This window comes from Carassius auratus, chromosome 36, assembly GCF_003368295.1.
Source record: "Carassius auratus strain Wakin chromosome 36, ASM336829v1, whole genome shotgun sequence".
In the NCBI taxonomy this organism is placed as follows: domain Eukaryota; kingdom Metazoa; phylum Chordata; class Actinopteri; order Cypriniformes; family Cyprinidae; genus Carassius; species Carassius auratus.
The window spans coordinates 13,770,593-13,788,927 of NC_039278.1; the positions used below are offsets into that span (position 1 = coordinate 13,770,593).

An 18,335-nucleotide genomic window follows, 5' to 3' on the forward strand; every position below is an offset into this window, starting at 1 on the left:
GCAAGCTGTTATTTTGCTGTTCCCAGACACATTCTTTGTAGAATTAATATCCCATGCGAGACATAATTTACAGATGTGGTTCGTTGCAGTTTGTCCGTTTTATGTTTTTGTAACATGACTGAACTTGTGAAGAATGATGGATAGATGGCAAGAGAGAGGCTAGAACTGTGGCAGTGGTCAGAACTGTGGCAGTTGTCAGCTGCATTTGAGAGAGAGGGAGACTCCTTGAAAGGAAACCAAATAAACAAAAGAACAGTATAGAAAATCGAGCAGTAGCAGGGTTGAGGGCCATGTGAGGTTCAGGGGAAGGTTGTCTCTCACAATGCCATCCCTGTCAGTGCAGCGGGGGAAATCACTCCGTATTCCTTTTGCGTACTGTCAGGCCTCTCCGCCAAACCATTCGGCAGGTGCTGCTACACGTTCCCCTTACTGATCTGAGGTCAGTTATGTAATTCTTTATTTTTTATATTTAAAGCTGTGAGAAACGGGGTTCTGGTGAGTAAAAGTATTCTAAGATCACGATCCATGAGCCACTAAATATATTTTTGGCTTGAAAAGTCGTATGTTGACTTAAGAATGTAGTGATGGTGTAAAGCATGCTGTTTGTTTAATAGCTGTGATTTACTGTACCATGTAATTGTCTCTCAGGACAATTAAGAGAATTTTATTCCTCTCTGTACTTTTACAAATCTCTCCTTTTCCTTCCTCCCCCAGACACAGTTTGGTTTTTCTCTTACTCTAGTCTAAATCAGATTACTTGAGAACAGCCCAAATATAAGATGGAACTAATATACCTGTTCTTCAGGGCCTCTTATCTCACTCCCTTTGTGGCCCGAGGGGTCCTGTGATGGATAATGATCCTGATCTGTCAGTGCTCTTGGCTTCTGAACACTGCCCGAACAGACCCGGCAGGAGATCAAGTCTATCTGTCGGCTTGTCTTTGCAGGATCGCCCTTAGGTAATGCCTGGTCATAACCTTTCAGCCAGATTGAATATCATCAGCTCATCAGCCATTTATCTATTCCTTTAATCTTTTAGAAAGGTAAATGGTATGTTAGATGCCATGTGAAATGGCAGCTGACCCAAAGCATAGTCTACATTTCAAAATTAGTATTTGAAATGATGCTTTAAGAGTGCCACAAGTAATACTTGAACACTGTAGGTCTGGCGCGAGACCTTTAGGCCTTTTATAAATATTTTTACTCTAACCACACTACTTCATGTGTTTTTTTTTCTGAATTTGGCTGGCTAGAGGCTACTATGGCAGTGCAAATGGGACTAAACTTCCTGTATGAGTCCTGTTATCAGACATGTTTTCTTTCTGAGAATCTGTCCCTGATCTAAAACCGTAAGTCCTGCAAAGCATCAATACCTGTTTACCATTCTCATCAAGGAAATTAAAATTGAATGACAGGAACAATAAGGAAATATTGATGGATTGGGCTTTGCTTGTTTGACACAACATATTGTTCCTGTAGGCTGAAAACATGTGTGTGCATCTGAGGACTTGGCAAATTATGCTGTTTTGAGAAGTTCACTTGATGCTATTTGAGATACCGACATTTCTTCTCGAAACTCCTGTTTCCCAGTTCCCGTCGGGTATAGACCCCTGAGAGACGGCTGGCTTGTTCCCAAATCATTGCTTTTCAATCTACAATGTGACGCAAGAGCCATTAGCCCGGCTTGTTTGGGCAGAATGATTTCAGAAGCATCACTGGGAACTGGAAGTAATGCGTAGCTCATCTGTCAGTACGGAGCTGGCTGTTTAAACCTGAGGTTAAATAAATAATCATTTGAGACAGATAACAGGTGCTGTAGTTTTTAAATTGCTTATGGTTGCATTGCAAAAAGGGGGATGTAAAATTGAATGTGGGTGAGGCAAGACCCACCCACTTTTTAAGACCAATGATATTGGACCCACTCACTTTTACCGTCTCTAATTGAGCGCATATGTCTGTTCTCTTTTCAGAGTGCCATCAGTCAAATCCATTCCACTTTAGGGATGCCCTTATAAGTTAGGCTCTACTTCCCTTTTTACTACAGTCTCCACTTGGTTCATTCAGAGTCCATATGAATTAAACTCCATTTTCACTACTCACATCTGCTGCACTCTTGCGACATGGCAAGGTAAACAAAGTTTGGCAATTGACAAGTAATTGACAATTAGGCAATATAGCCTTCATAATCGCAGAACTGCAGCATAGTGTAGTGAATGTGGCTCAATCTGAAATGAGCAATATTTTGCAACACATGATCAACTGTATAAATAATTACATTAACATCAGTCGTAAGATTGATCACTTTACATTTGACCTGCATTTGTGAAAACAAAACCATAATAATAATAAACCCTTATTTAACAGCTTCTTTATAAACACTAATTCAGTATGTTAACGTTTTGTGCCCAGCAGTGTAAATTTGATATTACTTGCATAGTTGCTTGGTGTCACCCACTGCTCTTAAAAAAAAAATGACAAGACTTTCCTTTCCACTTCAAAGCTAATATAATCTTTAAATTAGAAAAATAGATCAGTTTCCTCAGAGACACACCTTAACCTTGCATTATCTTTCATTAGGCTTTAATTCATCTTTCTGCTTCCACACTGCCATGTTACCGTCAATGCTGCATGGTTTAAAATAGCTCCTGTATCTATAGCTGCTTACCTGAAGAGAGGAATGAAAGGGGTGTTAATAATCACAGGTGACTGTGGATAAAAGGTGTTATTAGCACCTTTTTGCATATCATATTTGCATGTGTAGAAAACTTGCTATTGAGAAAAAGAAACCTTTATTATCTCTGTTTAAAAAGTTTATGCATTATTTTTACCCATATATTCAGAAAATGAAAAGTACTCATGAAAAGTTTTGTCAGGATTTGGGATATGATAGTAGTTTGTCTTCAGGGAACTGAAAGTGTTTCCCTACAGTGCCCAGGCCTTGTAAGCAGCTGGCCTCCATCCATCTGCGTCTAACCTCTGACAAGCTTTAACCTGAGCTCAGGGTCTGGAGATCATCAGTCCTGAGCCACAGATGCCTTTTGAACTCCAGTTTCATTTGAAGAGATGAAAAGCAGATATTTTCACTTCTGCTTACACCCGGTTTCAGATGTAAAAGAGTATTGTTGGTGCTTTTCTACAAATGTAAAGTTTGTGTTGTTTATTTGAATCCTTACTATGGTATTCAGTGTTACTGGCATTAGCCCGAATACATGACTTGCCCACGTGATTAATAGTGGGCTGCCCCCATTGTCCTTTTGCTTTTTTACAGAAATAAAAACCATTTAGTTCAGTTAGACAAAGATTGCTACAATTGTAAACTGAAAGCATCTGCTCTGCTCCATTTCACTGATCAGTCAGATTTCACTGATCACATGAAGAAGTGAGAGAGGCGTTTGTTTGTTTGTGTGTGGCTGTCTGGAGTCTTTTTCTTTCTTCCCTTAGGGCTTCAAGGCAACCTGGAGCGCCAGACAGACTTCTTCCTTTGATAGATGGCCTTTCAGGCGGAATTAATTATGAAGTACAACGCTTGTGTGTGTGCTGTCCTTTGCTCAAGTGTGTGTATGAACAGGCATATGTCAATACACTGCTTCGGTTGCTTTTTTTTCAGTCTGGCATGCTTCATTTCTTTTCATGTCCTTGTTAGTGGTGGACGGATATTGTTTTTTTTTTTTTTTTACTGCCGATACGTTGGAAAGCATTGGGGCGATAAATCAATATGTGTATATTTGTGTGTGTGTTTGTTTGTCTATATATATATATATATATATATATATATATATATATATATATATATATTTATAAAACAGGACTGATAAACAAGTAATATTAACTGACTTACATTTTGGATAGTTTTATATAAATAAAACTACAAAAAAAAGTTCTCAGCAAAGCCACAGCAGCACGGTCCTGTTAACAACGACAGTAAACAAGAGCCTTTCTCAGTGCCGTCAAAATAAAAGTCTGGTGCGCCACATCGGTCAAGCAGAAAAATGTATCTTACCACTAGTCTTTGTGTCTCCTCATCTTTTAGCTTAAGTGTCTCTGTCTGTGTTGATTTTATTCATAAATTCACTATTTATTTCTGTATGTTTTTCTATATTTGAGCTGAACCATTTTTAGGAAAGATAATGATTGAACAATCTGATGTTCTGTGTTGAAGAGCATATCTGTGCCCCCCCCGCCGAGCAATAATGATATTTTACTAATGCATTGCCTGGCATGGGATATTGCCATGGCTTTATTAAGCTCTTCTCTGTGCCTAGAGCAGGAATCAAACACAGGGCTCTCATAGATTTCAAAGATACTTCACAAATGTGTCTGTCTAATAAAAGCTAGAATTAATACAAGCATGTTATCGAATTCTCAAAGAAATGACAATCCAGTAATGATCTATAGAAGTGCTTGTTGTAGGTAGGGGTGCACCGATCAAGATCGCCCGGTCATTAATGCGCATCTCGTCTGTAAAGCCGGTTCTCTAATCAGCGATAAAGAAGATGCGCAGATAAACGCTGAAAATGAATTTGCGCATCTTCTCAGTTAACAGCGGCTCTATGTGAAATCACGCACCTGATGGAATTTAACACTGGTTAGAGAACCGGCTTTACTGACGAGATGCGCATTAATGATCGCCCGATCTTGATCGGTGCACCCCTAATTGTAGGCGCCTGGTATCTTGTAAAAATACCTTGCAGAAATTAGGAATGAGTCACAAAGTAGTGAACTAACTAGACAGCACAACAAAATATATTCAGAAATTCTTACTATAATTTTATATAATTTATTTGTAATCAGCGTCTGATCAAACCTGAAAGCCTGTGAAGCCTGATGCATCCAGAAAAAAATTAATTGTATATTTATTCTTCTTGCCTAACCTTAGAACCACAAGTACAGTTGATATGAGAAAACAGAAGGTTGTCCCTCAGTACCAGCAGTATTAAGCAGGATGGAAACGCAGTCACTTTTTCTCATGTTTTCTTTACGCTCTCTTTCTTTTGCTCTCTCACATTAATTTTTTTCTTACTTATGCTTTGTCGACGTTATCCATAATTTATTTGTGTGTGTTCAGGAGGCCAGCTCGCTAATGGAAGTATGCATAATTCATTCATCATGCTTTTATTGGAGCCTCTGGTGGCCCAGTCCAAGACTCGAGTACAGCTTCTGTTCCATGAAATGCAAAAATATGGGGGAATCCATGGATTCCACAATATGACATATTAACTTCTCTGAGTCATAAAAATATGATTCAGCCATTACTCTAGTTTTCATGTCACGTGATCCTTTAGAAATCATTCGAACATGCTGATTGGTAATACAGTTCTTATCAATGTTGAAAACAGTTGGGCTGCGTAATATGTTTGTAGAAAACATGATACATTCAAGGTTCAAGGTCCTAAGATAAAGTTCAAAAGAATAGAATTCATTTGAAGTAAAACATATATTTTTACTTCAAAAATACTCAAAAAAATACTCAATAATTTTTAATTTATATAATATTATTTTATTCATATATTTTCATTAATAATTTTAATTTAAGATCGGCTTAATTAAATCATTTACAAGTGTTGTATATAAATAAATATTTAAAGTTTTTAAATCTGCCCATGCCATATGCTGTTTTATTATTTATGTGCAAGTCTTGGCCAAATGGTTTGAGAGTCATACTCATAATCCCAAGGTTGTGGGTTCGAGTCTCGTATCGGTGGGTATTGTCGGTTTGGGGGAGTGAGTGTACAGCGCTCTCTTCCACTTTCAATACCACGACTGAGGTGTCCTTGAGCAAGGCACTGAACTCCCAACTGTTTCCCGGGCACCACAGCAAAAATGGCTGCTCACTGCTCCGGGTGTGTGTGTGTGTGTGTGTGTGTGTGTGTGTGTGTTCACTGCTGTGTGTGTGCACTAATGATGGGATAATAGCCAAGCAATAATTCAGAGTATGTCATATCATACTTGACCATGTCACTTTTACTTTATGTATCGATAATTTAACACTGCTAGTGTAGTTCCACTATTTGGAGGAGTACTTTCTTGTCTACACAATGAAATCCAACTGTGAAAGTTTTCAGATTAACCTTTGTTTCAGCATCTTTCTTTTCTAAAGTGGTAAAGTTTCCTCCTCTAAAACAATTGCAGTTTAAGCACCAGGAAGCATCTTAAGTGCCTTTTCACATTCATGCTTTTCTTGACTCGAATGAGCTTCTGGTTTTATGTTTATGTCTGTAGTTGGTTTATCCTATTGTATATATGTATATAGTTCATTGTATAGAACTGAATTGTCTCCGGACAGTCACAAGCTTTTGTTCTTTTGTCCTGTTGCAGCTGTGAAATTAAAGAGGATTTCCTGTTTGTGGAGTTAATCAAATCTTGATCTGCGTGTCAGCACAATCTAAGATGGAAGAAACAGTCTCCTCAGATAAGGGCCCACATGGCTAAATGATTTTTACATGCTTAAAGCATCAGCGGTGCACATATTGTTCTGTCTGTCTCTCTCTTGAATAAATGCCAGCATGCTTTCAAACTGGCCAATCGCCTGGTTTTGTTTAGTCAGATCTGCAACGAGATTGTGCCAAATGCTTAGACTCCCCCCACACATCCGTGTTTATCTACGCTCATTCATCCCTGGACTATAAAACTCCGTGTGGAGCGACTCTTGATGGAAATAGGATGGACTGATTTTAGAAAGTCACTTATCTATGAGCTTTACTTTTGAAATTACTAAGTGATATCTGCATACTCCGCAGACAGACATGTTGTTCTTTCTGCTCAGATCTGACATTTTACCTATTAACAGCAACTCCGTCTGACCCCTCAGCCAGTGCACGGGATGCAGTCTCCAACCTTTTATTGTCATCAGTGTTAATTTCGTTGACTAAATATTTTCGTCATTATTTTCGTCACAAATATATTTTTGCGGACGAAAACGAAACGAAAACTAAAAAAGAAGGCACTGATGGAGACTAAAACTATGACTAAATTGATTGACATTATCGTCAACGAATAAAGGACGAGACGAAAATAGACTGTGACGAAAATCAAATCAGCAGACGGGAGAGATGCGAGGAATGAACAAAAGAACCGGCAAAACGGAACAGGCGAGACTGCATGAGAGAAGAGAACCAATCCGAGCCTGACTTATTGAGACGTGAAGGTTTTCAGTTTTTAAATGAGCTCCCGGGAAGTCGGCATTCGAAGAGGTGATGTCTAAAAGAGCGACAAAATGTCCACAGCTCACTTCACGTTTGACGACGAACAAAACAAAACAAAGCGTAAAGCACGCGGAGCGCTCATTCGTGGCAAGAACACAACCAATTTGAAAAGACATTTACAGACGAGCCACCTGGACATTTTCTCAAATGTAATTTCACAACGATGTTCTTTTGTTTATTGAGCTGAGCAAAACTGGAAAACTGCAGTGCTTAAATGTTGTAGCATTAAATATTACGAACTGAAAAGTACTGTAAAATAGCCCCTTCTTTAAGTTAGATGCTAATACGTAATATTATGATACATACATTTGATTAATACTAATGTTTAGTATATTTTATAATGTTCTACTTGTTGACAATATCACAAATATTTCTATATTAGTCATGTGAAACGTGAATGTTCACATCCTATCATTATACATACTAATCTAACAATATTGTAGTATTTACAATATTGCTAGACAAATGAATACCTTATAAAATCTTGTTACTTTTTTATCCACCCAACTTATTAAATATTTACTTTAAATGTATGCACTTATTGTTCAGCTCAGCTGTAAGCTTTAAGGTCCTGGACCTAACTTTATTTTTCTTTTATTGATGGTCAATTGGCAGCTAGTTATTGTTTACATTATAATGACAGTGTTTGTTGCTGCATAAAAGCTTTTGAATTGAAATAAAGACACAGTTGTGTTGAAATAAAGTTGAATTTGTGTTTTATATATTTTGGTTAAGTTTGTTTCCTATACCAGCTGTAAAAAATTGTCTAGTAAGTCTGTTATTGATTTTAGTCTTATTTTAGTCGACTAAAATACCAAGCAATTTTAGTCGACTAAAATACCAAGCAATTTTTGTCGACTAAAATTAAAACAAATCAGATGACTAAAACTTGACTAAAACTACAAAGAATTATAGTCAAAAGACTAAGACTAAAACTAAATTAAAATTTTGTGTCAAAATTAACACTGATTGTCATATGTGTATCGATCACCACAAATAGAACGGTTGCCAAGCGGATGAGGGCTTAAACTGAGGCTAGTGTCACACAGGAGCAGACGGTCTGATCAACCAACATATAAAGTGACTGAACACAGTTTGTTTTCTTTTTATGTCATTTACTGGACAGATTTATCTGAAATAGATTATAACCTTTACACAATATAAGACTTAAAATTCTCTTTATTATCGTAGTAGAAATTAGTGCTTGGCGGTATACCGGTGCATACCGAATACCGTTGTTTATTGTTCTTAGGATATGAATTTTCAAAATGCCACAATACCAGTGTCATTTAAATAATGTTCGAAACACATCTGAGAAGGGTCTCTTTTCAGTGTTGCACTGTGGCGAGGACACAGCTGTATGTGTTACTAATAGTGAAAGTTCCAAACCTTAAGCTGCAGAACTAGTAGAACATGACGACACAGAAAAACCTGTCCACAATATCCACTGACCAACACACTTATCCCCCGCCGCTGCCATCAGCTCCCGCACCTCACACAAACAAACGTGAACTTTCAGATGCTTTTAGCTGCTTTTTCCCATATAATATGTATGAATGCATGCTGCAGTGTTTCCTACAGCCTTGTTTATTCAATGAAGTCAAAGCCTTATGGAAAATCTATTTGTGGCAGTCAGTTTTGATATTTTGGCGGCCCGCCACAAATCAATCAATGCATGGGAAACCCTGTTTGGATGAACCTTAGCTATGATTCAGTTGGAAGATGTTACCAGTGCTGCCCTGCGAGTGCAAGATCTGACTCTCCCAGCACAATGTCGTTACAAATGTGTTTCCAATCACCTGTTGCTTACTGACTGTTTGAAATTATGAATATGAGCATAGTTTGTCTGTTAAAAATAAGCACAAATTTTTTGTTTATTTGTTGTTTCTCAGACACCGGCAGTGCACTACATGAGACGAAAAAAATTAATATAGCCAAAAATGAAATTTTTACTGTGGAAATAGCATTGAGTTCGCTGAGCATGCTTTTATGTTGTGTGAACAAAAGCACACTGCATATCTTTTCATATCAATCCGTGAAATAAACTATGTGCATGCAGAGTTGTGGTCAGTTAAGTCACAGAGTTACCACAAAGCCGATTAAAAATCAGTAGAAAATGTCTGCCGATTTTTGGCCTTTTTTATTATTATTATTCGCCATTGGCCGATTGTGCTGCTATTTATAGGCAGGCACATGGCGAGCAGCTAAGTGTTGTTGCGGAGCTCCATCTGAGGCTGTGTGAGAGACAGAAGAGCTCACACTCTGCAGCAGCGGAGTGTGTGTCAGGGCAATACAACCCATTTCGAAAGCATAATTACCTTTACCCTATTGGAATTGATGCCGGAAAGTTACCATATTCATAAGTGCAACAAGTCCATTGCATAAGAAAGTAGAAACATGTTCAATTTAGACGAAACTTCTGGTCTCATTATAAAATGCACATTAAATTTCTTCATGAAATGTGTGTTTATCCAACAATATCCTCCACGATGTACTGGGGAAACCGCTATATCTCTGCTCCAACTGTGCCTCCTGCTGGCAGAGAATTAATTTTCTGTCTGTGGGAAAAACTAGTATCTGTCAGTAAATATAAACAAAAAGCATGCTTCAGAACTGTTTTGAGAAGGTGCTTAAGTTTTGAGCCAAGTATTACTATACGAAATTGGGCTACTACTACTATTACTATCTTATACCCTGCAAAAAGAATTTCACTCACTTTTATGAGATGAATGTGAAAAAAGAAAAGAAAATTGGCCAAACATATCGGCCAAAATATCGGCATTATATATCGGCCATTGACTGCCCTGATTCCAAAATATCGGCATCGACCAGTGAAAAACCCATATCAGTCAACCGCTAAAGATATATATAATAAGATAGAGATAGAGATATATATATATAAAATAATACTATTTTTAGTTTGTTTAAAGTCGGTCAGGCAAATACATGCCAAACATAATAGTTTTGAGGAAGCACTTGCTTTTTTGGAGTCCGTAAGATTTTCTCTGCTACATGAACCTTTTTGATGCATTTGATGTTTTTTGTATTTGTTGAGAGGTGTTTCTTTAGATGAGTTAGACTGGAGAGCTCAGGGGAGATCTGCCTTCTGCCAGGAGACTTCAAGGCCTCTGGGCTGCTGCTTGCTTGTTTCGAGATTTTCACACTTACACACACACACACACACTCAATGCTCCGTCCTTCTGCTGTCTGCCTAGATTAATGAGACCAGTGTCATACTTAGCTCAGCCAAACACACAAACTCACTCTCACGTATTCGCAAGGGCCCTGAAGGCAGGTGTTTAATAGATATTACTCGGTGCATGATCTCTAACCAAGCACTTTATTTACATCAACACGCCTCTCAATGGACCGGTTGGAGTCATTAGGTAACAATACGCTTCTCTAATTAAACGTCTCATGAGCTGGCAGAAGATGGAGATTTTGCAGCTGGATAATTATCTGAATTTTCACTTCTTATTTTTAGTGTTCATTTTTTTAATTGATTTTCAAGGGCATGTGTGATATTTGCATGTGGTGAGTGGACACATGGTCACAGGTCATGAGAATGACCGTCATGCTCCTAAATGAATTGAAGCTAAGGTTGTTGTTTAACTCTCACACATGGTATTGCAGACTCTTTCCTCTGTTGTCTCTTGAAGTCTGTGTGAGGCCTCTTGTAGACCTACTTTACTGCTCATGCTAGACACTGCCTGAGGTCTTATTGATTTCTCTCTTATTTATTGTCTTCTGCTTTATTATTGCACTCTTAACAAATATGTGTTGAACAAACTCATCCTGGACTGGTTTTGCTATGGACATGATCCAGTCAAATCATGTGGTTTGTTGAGAAGAGCTGTGCTGTTACTTTTCTAAGCAACTTGTGGATGATAAAATGGGCCTTCCATTAAAGACTTTCATGGACTTTAATGTTAAGGAGGACTATAGACCAGAATCTGTTTGAGTGTTTAATGGTGTATTCACACCTGTCTTGTTTGGTTCGATTAAATCGAACTCAAGTTAATTTCCCCTCTTGGTGCAAACCTTTTTGGTAGGTATGTATGCAACAATTGCACTTGGGTGCGGACCGAACAACTGCACAAAGAACCAGCTGAAGAGGTGGTCTCAGTCTGCTTCCAAATGAACTCTGGTAGGGTTCATTTTAGGTTTGAATATGACCCTACCTAGATCCAGCCCAATTGCAGAAATCATGCTCAGAAACCGACAGCTTGCACATAAATTGCTGTTCTTTGCGTTTCAATGGCTTAAATCACTTGTTTTTAAACCACAGTGCTTTAAAAAACACACGGAAATGATGAGTTTGCACAGAAACGTGATGTGAGCATGCTAAATAGGCTACAGCTTGCCGCAAAATGATCATCATATTAAGAGATATTTTAATCACTTAAGTTAGTCTCGCACTGAAGTTAATGATCCTGACCCTCCATCTCATCATTGGACAGGCCTTTAAAAAGAAACTCATCTTTACGGATTACATAATAATAAGAGTATTTGTCTTGGATTTTAATTATTTAGTTTTGTAGTCATTTACAGCTTTCTATAGGTATATTTATTTCTGTAAGGAAAATATTTGCTGAGTTTCGGTTCATTTTTGTGACGCATTCCCGAAATGACAAGCACATATTATGTTTTCTTTATTTTCCATTCTTTGTTTTCTGTGTGTCCAAACTTTTGGTCTGTACTGTGTGTGTGTGTGTGTGTGTGTGTTCTATTGTTCAACAGAATGTACATAGCCTAGTACTACTACTAAAATGAAACTATTTAAGGAATAATCACACAACATTTCCTCCATGTTTTATTTTTAATAGTAAGTCCCCTTTGTTTACCAAAAAAATTAGTTTGCTTAATTTTCAATGATAAAAAGAATGAATAGGGCTGCTTCGATCACGATCGGCCGATCATTAATGCGCATCTCGTCAGTAAAGCCGGTTCTCTAATCAGCGGTAAATTCCATCAGGTGCGTGATTTCACATAGAGCAGCTGTGTGTGTGGCTGGTTCATCTGGAAATGTTGTGACCTAAATGATGGTAAACAGTGGCATTGCTGTCCACACAAACCCAGAGCCACACTCCCACTGGCCTCTGTTTTTCTCTTCCCACACCCTTGGATACATATAAACACACACCAGTGATGCGCGGGTTGATCCAAGATAAGCTCGGTCCCACAGTTACCCACAGTTACGAGTCATCCAAAAATAATTGTAATGATATTTGGGTCGCGGTCGGTCGGGTCGTTTGAAATAAAGATGACAATTTAACCTTTGTAATTTCTCAAAATTCAGTATGAACACATACCCTTATGGTACACAACATATACAGTATAATGTTTTAATCAAGTTATTATTCATTTAATTTTTTTTATGTATGTGTACATTAAAAGTCCCATTCTGGCAGTGCAAATGATCTGGAACTAAATGAAGATTGACATTTTGGCATCATGATGTGTTTTGGCATACATTAGATCTGACCAGAGGGTGATAATCCAAGCTGGGGAAAAAATTAAAGCCATAAATAAGCAGACAAATACATTTTTTAGACAGCTCAATAAACGGCTGACGGTTTTATCCATTTACTAGATATAAACTAAGGCATAAAAACAGTCCAGTACAGGGCATCATCAGTCTGCGGTCTCTGCCGGTACATTGATCTAGCCGCATCAAAAGTGTTTGACCGTTTTCACAATATCTTTTTCATTGCCGATTCATTATCCAGCGGTGGGTTTAGCTGGCAAATAATATTACAAATGACCCCCGAGGCACTGCAAGGATGTTCAGCACTTATGAAACCTTCACTTCATTAATCCAAAGTATCCGGTTTGTAAGTGTGTGGTTATGTATGTATTATGTGAAAGACTGCACAATTCATAAATTGCTGCTTTCTTGTTCCTTTTTTTAAACAATTGCCACGAAACGGTTCACTACAATATTAAGCGATGTGGTCACAACTAATTTTAGTAAGATGTATTGTTTATTTAACATCACTCTGCACAGCGAATCCTAATGGAAATTGCTTGTTCTTTTGTCTCAGCTCTCAAGATTGTAGTTATGCCCAACAGGATGCAGTCATTTGTGTTTATGTTTTAGATTATGCTTAGATTATGCTGTCCCACAGCTCTGACACATTTATATATTTTAACCCTATAACTGTGTTATACTTACTATTTAAACTATTTAAAACGCCAATTTGCTGCTGCCGTTTTTGAATTTGATCATGAATCCCTGAATAATTTTTTTTTTTTTTTTCACCTGATCAGGTCTAACACATTTGTAATAATTAAAAAAAAAAACATTTATGTATTGTTTAAATTCTTTGTTCAGATCAGATTATTAGCCCAGCATTCCCATTAGACTAGCTTGTAAACATCAGAGCAGAAGAAAAATAAGAACGAGTGAGATGAATTTATTAAGGGAACAGTCAGAGAGATCACGCTCTGCTTGTAAAAGCCTGGAGATTCCTAGAATTTGAGCAGAAAAAGGAGCTAATGCCTAGCAACCGCATCACTAAGGGTGGAGAGCTGTGGCCAAGTCTGTCTGCTGGAGCAGTGAATACAAAAACCCAGAGGACGGATTGAGTGAGTGCGAGAGCAAGAACTAAAGTCTGTTTGAATGAGATTAGATGGATCACACGCATGATCTTAGCCTTTTAAATAAGTACATTACTTTCTTATTATTTCATAATGCAGTTAAGAGACCGTAACACTATTTAAGTGATGGCCAAGCTAGACAATAAGACAGGCAGAGTGGACCTAGACAGATGTGTACTGTGATAACCTGGGTCGCAGCTGCAGCAAAAAAAAAAAAAAAAAAGTGAATTATTCTCGCCTCCTGTGTGAACCTGTGTACCTCAGACCATTATGTCCACAAAAACCATTATGTCCAGATCAGGAGTGCACACCTGAGCTCACTGCCACATCGCTCTACTGTATTGGTGCACCTCTCATTAGCGTAGCCTATGTTGTCATTTGCACACCCACACCTGCCCTCAGATTTGAGGTACCGCAACTGTGTGAGAACCAATGCAAAGCAAAAACAACACCTGATACCAGGCCATACCAGAGTCTGTCTGGGTTCAAAGGTAACGTGAAATGTAAAAATATATATATATATATATATATATTCATTTAGCTGTCCCATCTCTGTCCTCTGAGGGATCGGGCACAATACAAGTTTGCCAAGTATGGCAATAATTATATTCTTGTCCATATCATCAGACTATGCAATTGTTTGTTTAATTGAGTTGTTGAAACTGTAAACGTGCACTGCAGTTTTGTCGTCTGCAACTTTAAATGCTCAAGCTCTTGTTGTTGATTACTTCCATACTATGGAAAACAAAAATTGTATGGAGGTCAATGGCTACCAGCAACTGTTAGGTTACCAACATTCTTTCTTAATATCTTTATATTATATGTGTTATGGTTAGTTGTAGTGATGCCTATATAATATACAACTAATGTAATGTAGAGTGTACTTCTCAAAGTAGTAGTAGTAATAAAACTAATATGAAATAAATTAAACCTTATTTTTAAAGAATATCATACAATTTTAACACATCACACGGTTTTAAACGTAAACCTCTGTTGTGCATCACTTTGTTTTCCTAACAATAAAATGAAATGTTAAAGTTTTCCTTTGTTAAAACTTAAAAAATTGTTAATGTTTTATGCCTTCATTTGGTAACCACTATTTTTGATCATAAGTTTGTATAAAATCTTTACAATTACAATAATCATGAGAATAATCATTAAGCATAAATCATCACTTTGTTAAAGTTTTATGATTCAGTTGATTAGACATGCTTTTTGATTAAAAAAAATTGATTAAACCTTTAAATTGGAATCCAGAAAAATAAAAACAATTAAAAGAATATGATGAAGAATAAAATGTAAATTGAAATAACTGATTTCATAAGGCCCTTTTATAGTTAAATGCCTTGGTGGGAACAGCCTTTAACACTAACTTTCTAAACATGCAGTAGCTGCAAAAATCTCTCAAATGAAAGCCACAAACTGATGCTTGTCTGCAGTCTGAACGGCTGCCATCTCTGTAAGATGTGGGAGATCTGATTTTGCATGTTTTAGGTGTTGATAGCAGCTGCTCAAGTGTGAAGTCGTCTCTTCACTTAGAATAAGTGGGTGTGAGCATGTGGCATGTTGACAGGTGTGCAAACGCTGTGATTTTGAACTCACAGACACGCACAGAGGCTTTCTTTACTTTAGTTTTTCTTTTTTTTTTTAGGCTTTCCTCTTTGTGCGTCTTCGGATACCATTTCATTGGAGTCTGAGGGCAGTTTTCCGCTCAGTTTGCAATCTGTGTGTGTTTAGAGTTGTGTAAGAGGGCCACAGACTGATGTCCGGAGGGCAGCACTACATCTCAGAGCTGCAAGTCATGTGACACGCTCCCCAACGCGCAAATGTGCCAGTCCGTATCAGATATGTCTTTGTGACGCATAGATGTTTGTTTTTGAGATGTTAGAAGGTGCTTGTGGGAGCTTGTTGATCCTAGCTTATGGCGGTTATGTTTTGTGTGTTTATATAAATGATTTCAAATGAGGGAGTTGTATGTCAGATGAGTAGCGTGCCCCTGCTGGCCTGTGGAAAATACCTAGATAAGGCCCCGTTTCCTGTTTGAGAAGCACTCAGACATCTCTATTAAAGGCTAAACTTAAAAAAACACCGGGTTTGGGAGAGGGTGGAACACTGAAGATCGGCAGCTGAGTCAGCAAAGCTTGAGGAACTGGAAGTATAGGACACACACACACACACACACACACACTGCTACAGGGTGGGCATTAGCACTAAGACTCGGACTAGATGGAGGGAAAAAACATACACTGTGAGCTTGCTTTCCTCTCGGAAGTGAAGTGTGTGCATGAGTGTGTTGTTTGTATTAACCTTGTTTTCTTTGTGTTTTTGTCACAGGTGCTGGAGAATCGGGGAAGAGCACCATTGTAAAACAGATGAAGTGAGTGAACAATGTTTTCTCTTCTCTCTTTCAGACTCTTACTCTCTCTGTGCCAGTGTCTGACACTGGCGTGGATGGTATGAGAGGGAACAGCTGCAACTCTATAGTGGAAAAATGTTAAAAAAAGACTATTTTCTTTCTCAAACACATCCATTCAAATGCCACATTGGCAGTTTTTTGCCCCATCAATAGTTAATGAACTCAAAGTGCACATACTCACAAACAAACCCCAGAGCTCCAAGTCTTAATTAGTGTTTAGAATCGTTCATTTCAATGAATCCGTTCAGTCATCAACTTGAACATGTTGCCTTTCAGGTAGCTAGTAACAGATTTTTTCTTATACATCCGACTGAAATAGGTTATTAAAAATAATGTATTTATTCTCACATAGAGGTCGTCTCACAGCAACTTACCTACCTAGAGAGGATTTTTGAACATCATACAATTAAATGAATGTTAAAAACGCAACACTGATGGCTAAAAATGCTGTCTAGTAGATAACCTGTGTCTTCCTTGCTCACACACACATAAACAGCTGTGGATGTGCGAGTGTGTGTGTAATCGGGCCCCTGGCAGCAGTTAATACTGTTTATCTGACCTTGCCCTCTGCTGCTCGTCTTACGCCTCTCTTTCCCAAAGTAGTTTGACACTCTAATCACTCTGATGGAAAATGTGTTGTACTCCTCCTCATCACTGAATGCATCCCAACACACACACTCTGATCTGGGGCACAATCGCAGCATTCACATAATTGAATTAAATTATTATAAAATTACTTTACAATTTAGTTGTGCTTTGTTATATTGGAGAGAGTTGTCTGTGTTTTCCCCTTAAAGGTGTTTTAAATGCTATCTGAGTGTCGTTTGAGTGAGTGAGCTGGCTCTCTGGTTCTGTCCATCCTCATGAGCCAGAGCTGACTGTATTAAAAAATTTTTTTTTAAATAGATTTGCAGTCTGACAAGATCCACAAGGCAATTCCTACCAGCACTTCAAATCAATTCAGTGGCTAAGTTTCATCCACTGCAAAAGCCTGCAGATATTAATACATTTTATATTGCATCTGTATACTTCTGCCAGGCTTTGGTTTAAAACCTAATGCTCTTAACTCTCTGTCTCCGCCATCCTGACTTTGTGCTCGGTTTTAGTTTTATTTATTTATTTTTGTTCATATTATAGAAAGCTGTTTATGTTAGCTTTTTCTTGTGGAATGTAACTTTCATATTTATTTTGCTGTATATTTATATTTATTATTTAGTTTGTGGTTGGTAATATTTTTAATGATGTTAAAAGAAGTCCGTATTTGATCCAAATAGGGAAGAAAAAAAAACACCAACAATAAAATCATAATATTGTTTAAATATGATATATTATATTAGATAAATATCATGTTATAATATTGTTTTTCATAATAAAAGTATTTAACAGTATTTTAAAAGTTTTTAACAATGTAAAAGGTTTTACTGTAATTTTGATAGTTAATGCACTATTGCTAAATTTAAATATTAATTTCTATCTAACAAAGTCTTACCCTAAACGTTTTAATTTATATAGATAGATAGATAGATTTATAAAGTAGTATTTATAATAGATAGGTAGGTAGGTAGGTAGGTTTATAAAGTAGTGTGTGTATATATTATTTATTTATTGCACATTAAAAGACTACAAGTCCAAATTGAATGAGGTTGATTGCTCATCTGTGTGTCCGTTCTGCAGGATTATCCATGAGGATGGCTACTCAGAGGACGAGTGCAAGCAGTATCGAGCAGTGGTCTACAGTAACACCATCCAGTCCATCATGGCCATCATTAAAGCCATGAGCAACCTCAAGATCGAATATGAGGACAGTGCCAGAGCGGTGAGTACACACAGTGTTCCCTCAGCAAATAAAGCACACACGCAGTTTTACACACACACTCAGATTATCTCAGATGCCCGCCAGCCTCAGATGATCCTTCCCTCGTCACAAAGCCAGACGTCTGACTGTCGGCAAGTCTGGTCAGCAGAGCACCGTGACTAGGTCTTACTTATAAGTTTGGTGAGATTTTTACAACGTTTTTTAAAGAAAGTCTCGTATGCTCACCAAGGCTGCATTTATTTGATCAAAAATACTATTCTATTATTCAAATACATTTTTTTTTACCTCCAAGAGATGGGAAG

The 18,335-nt window shown here is 37.6% G+C and overlaps 1 protein-coding gene across 3 annotated transcripts in view; it reads left to right on the plus strand.

The window, feature by feature from the left end:
• The window catches only part of LOC113055340 (guanine nucleotide-binding protein G(i) subunit alpha-2-like), a 52,396-nt gene that overhangs the window by 23,922 nt on the left and 10,139 nt on the right, over positions 1-18,335 (plus strand). For all 3 annotated transcript variants that reach the window (XM_026221581.1, XM_026221580.1, XM_026221582.1), the window contains 2 exons: positions 16,136-16,178; positions 17,892-18,033. In XM_026221581.1, the coding sequence (XP_026077366.1) occupies positions 16,136-16,178; positions 17,892-18,033 (185 nt within the window). The remainder of the gene's footprint in view (positions 1-16,135; positions 16,179-17,891; positions 18,034-18,335) is intronic.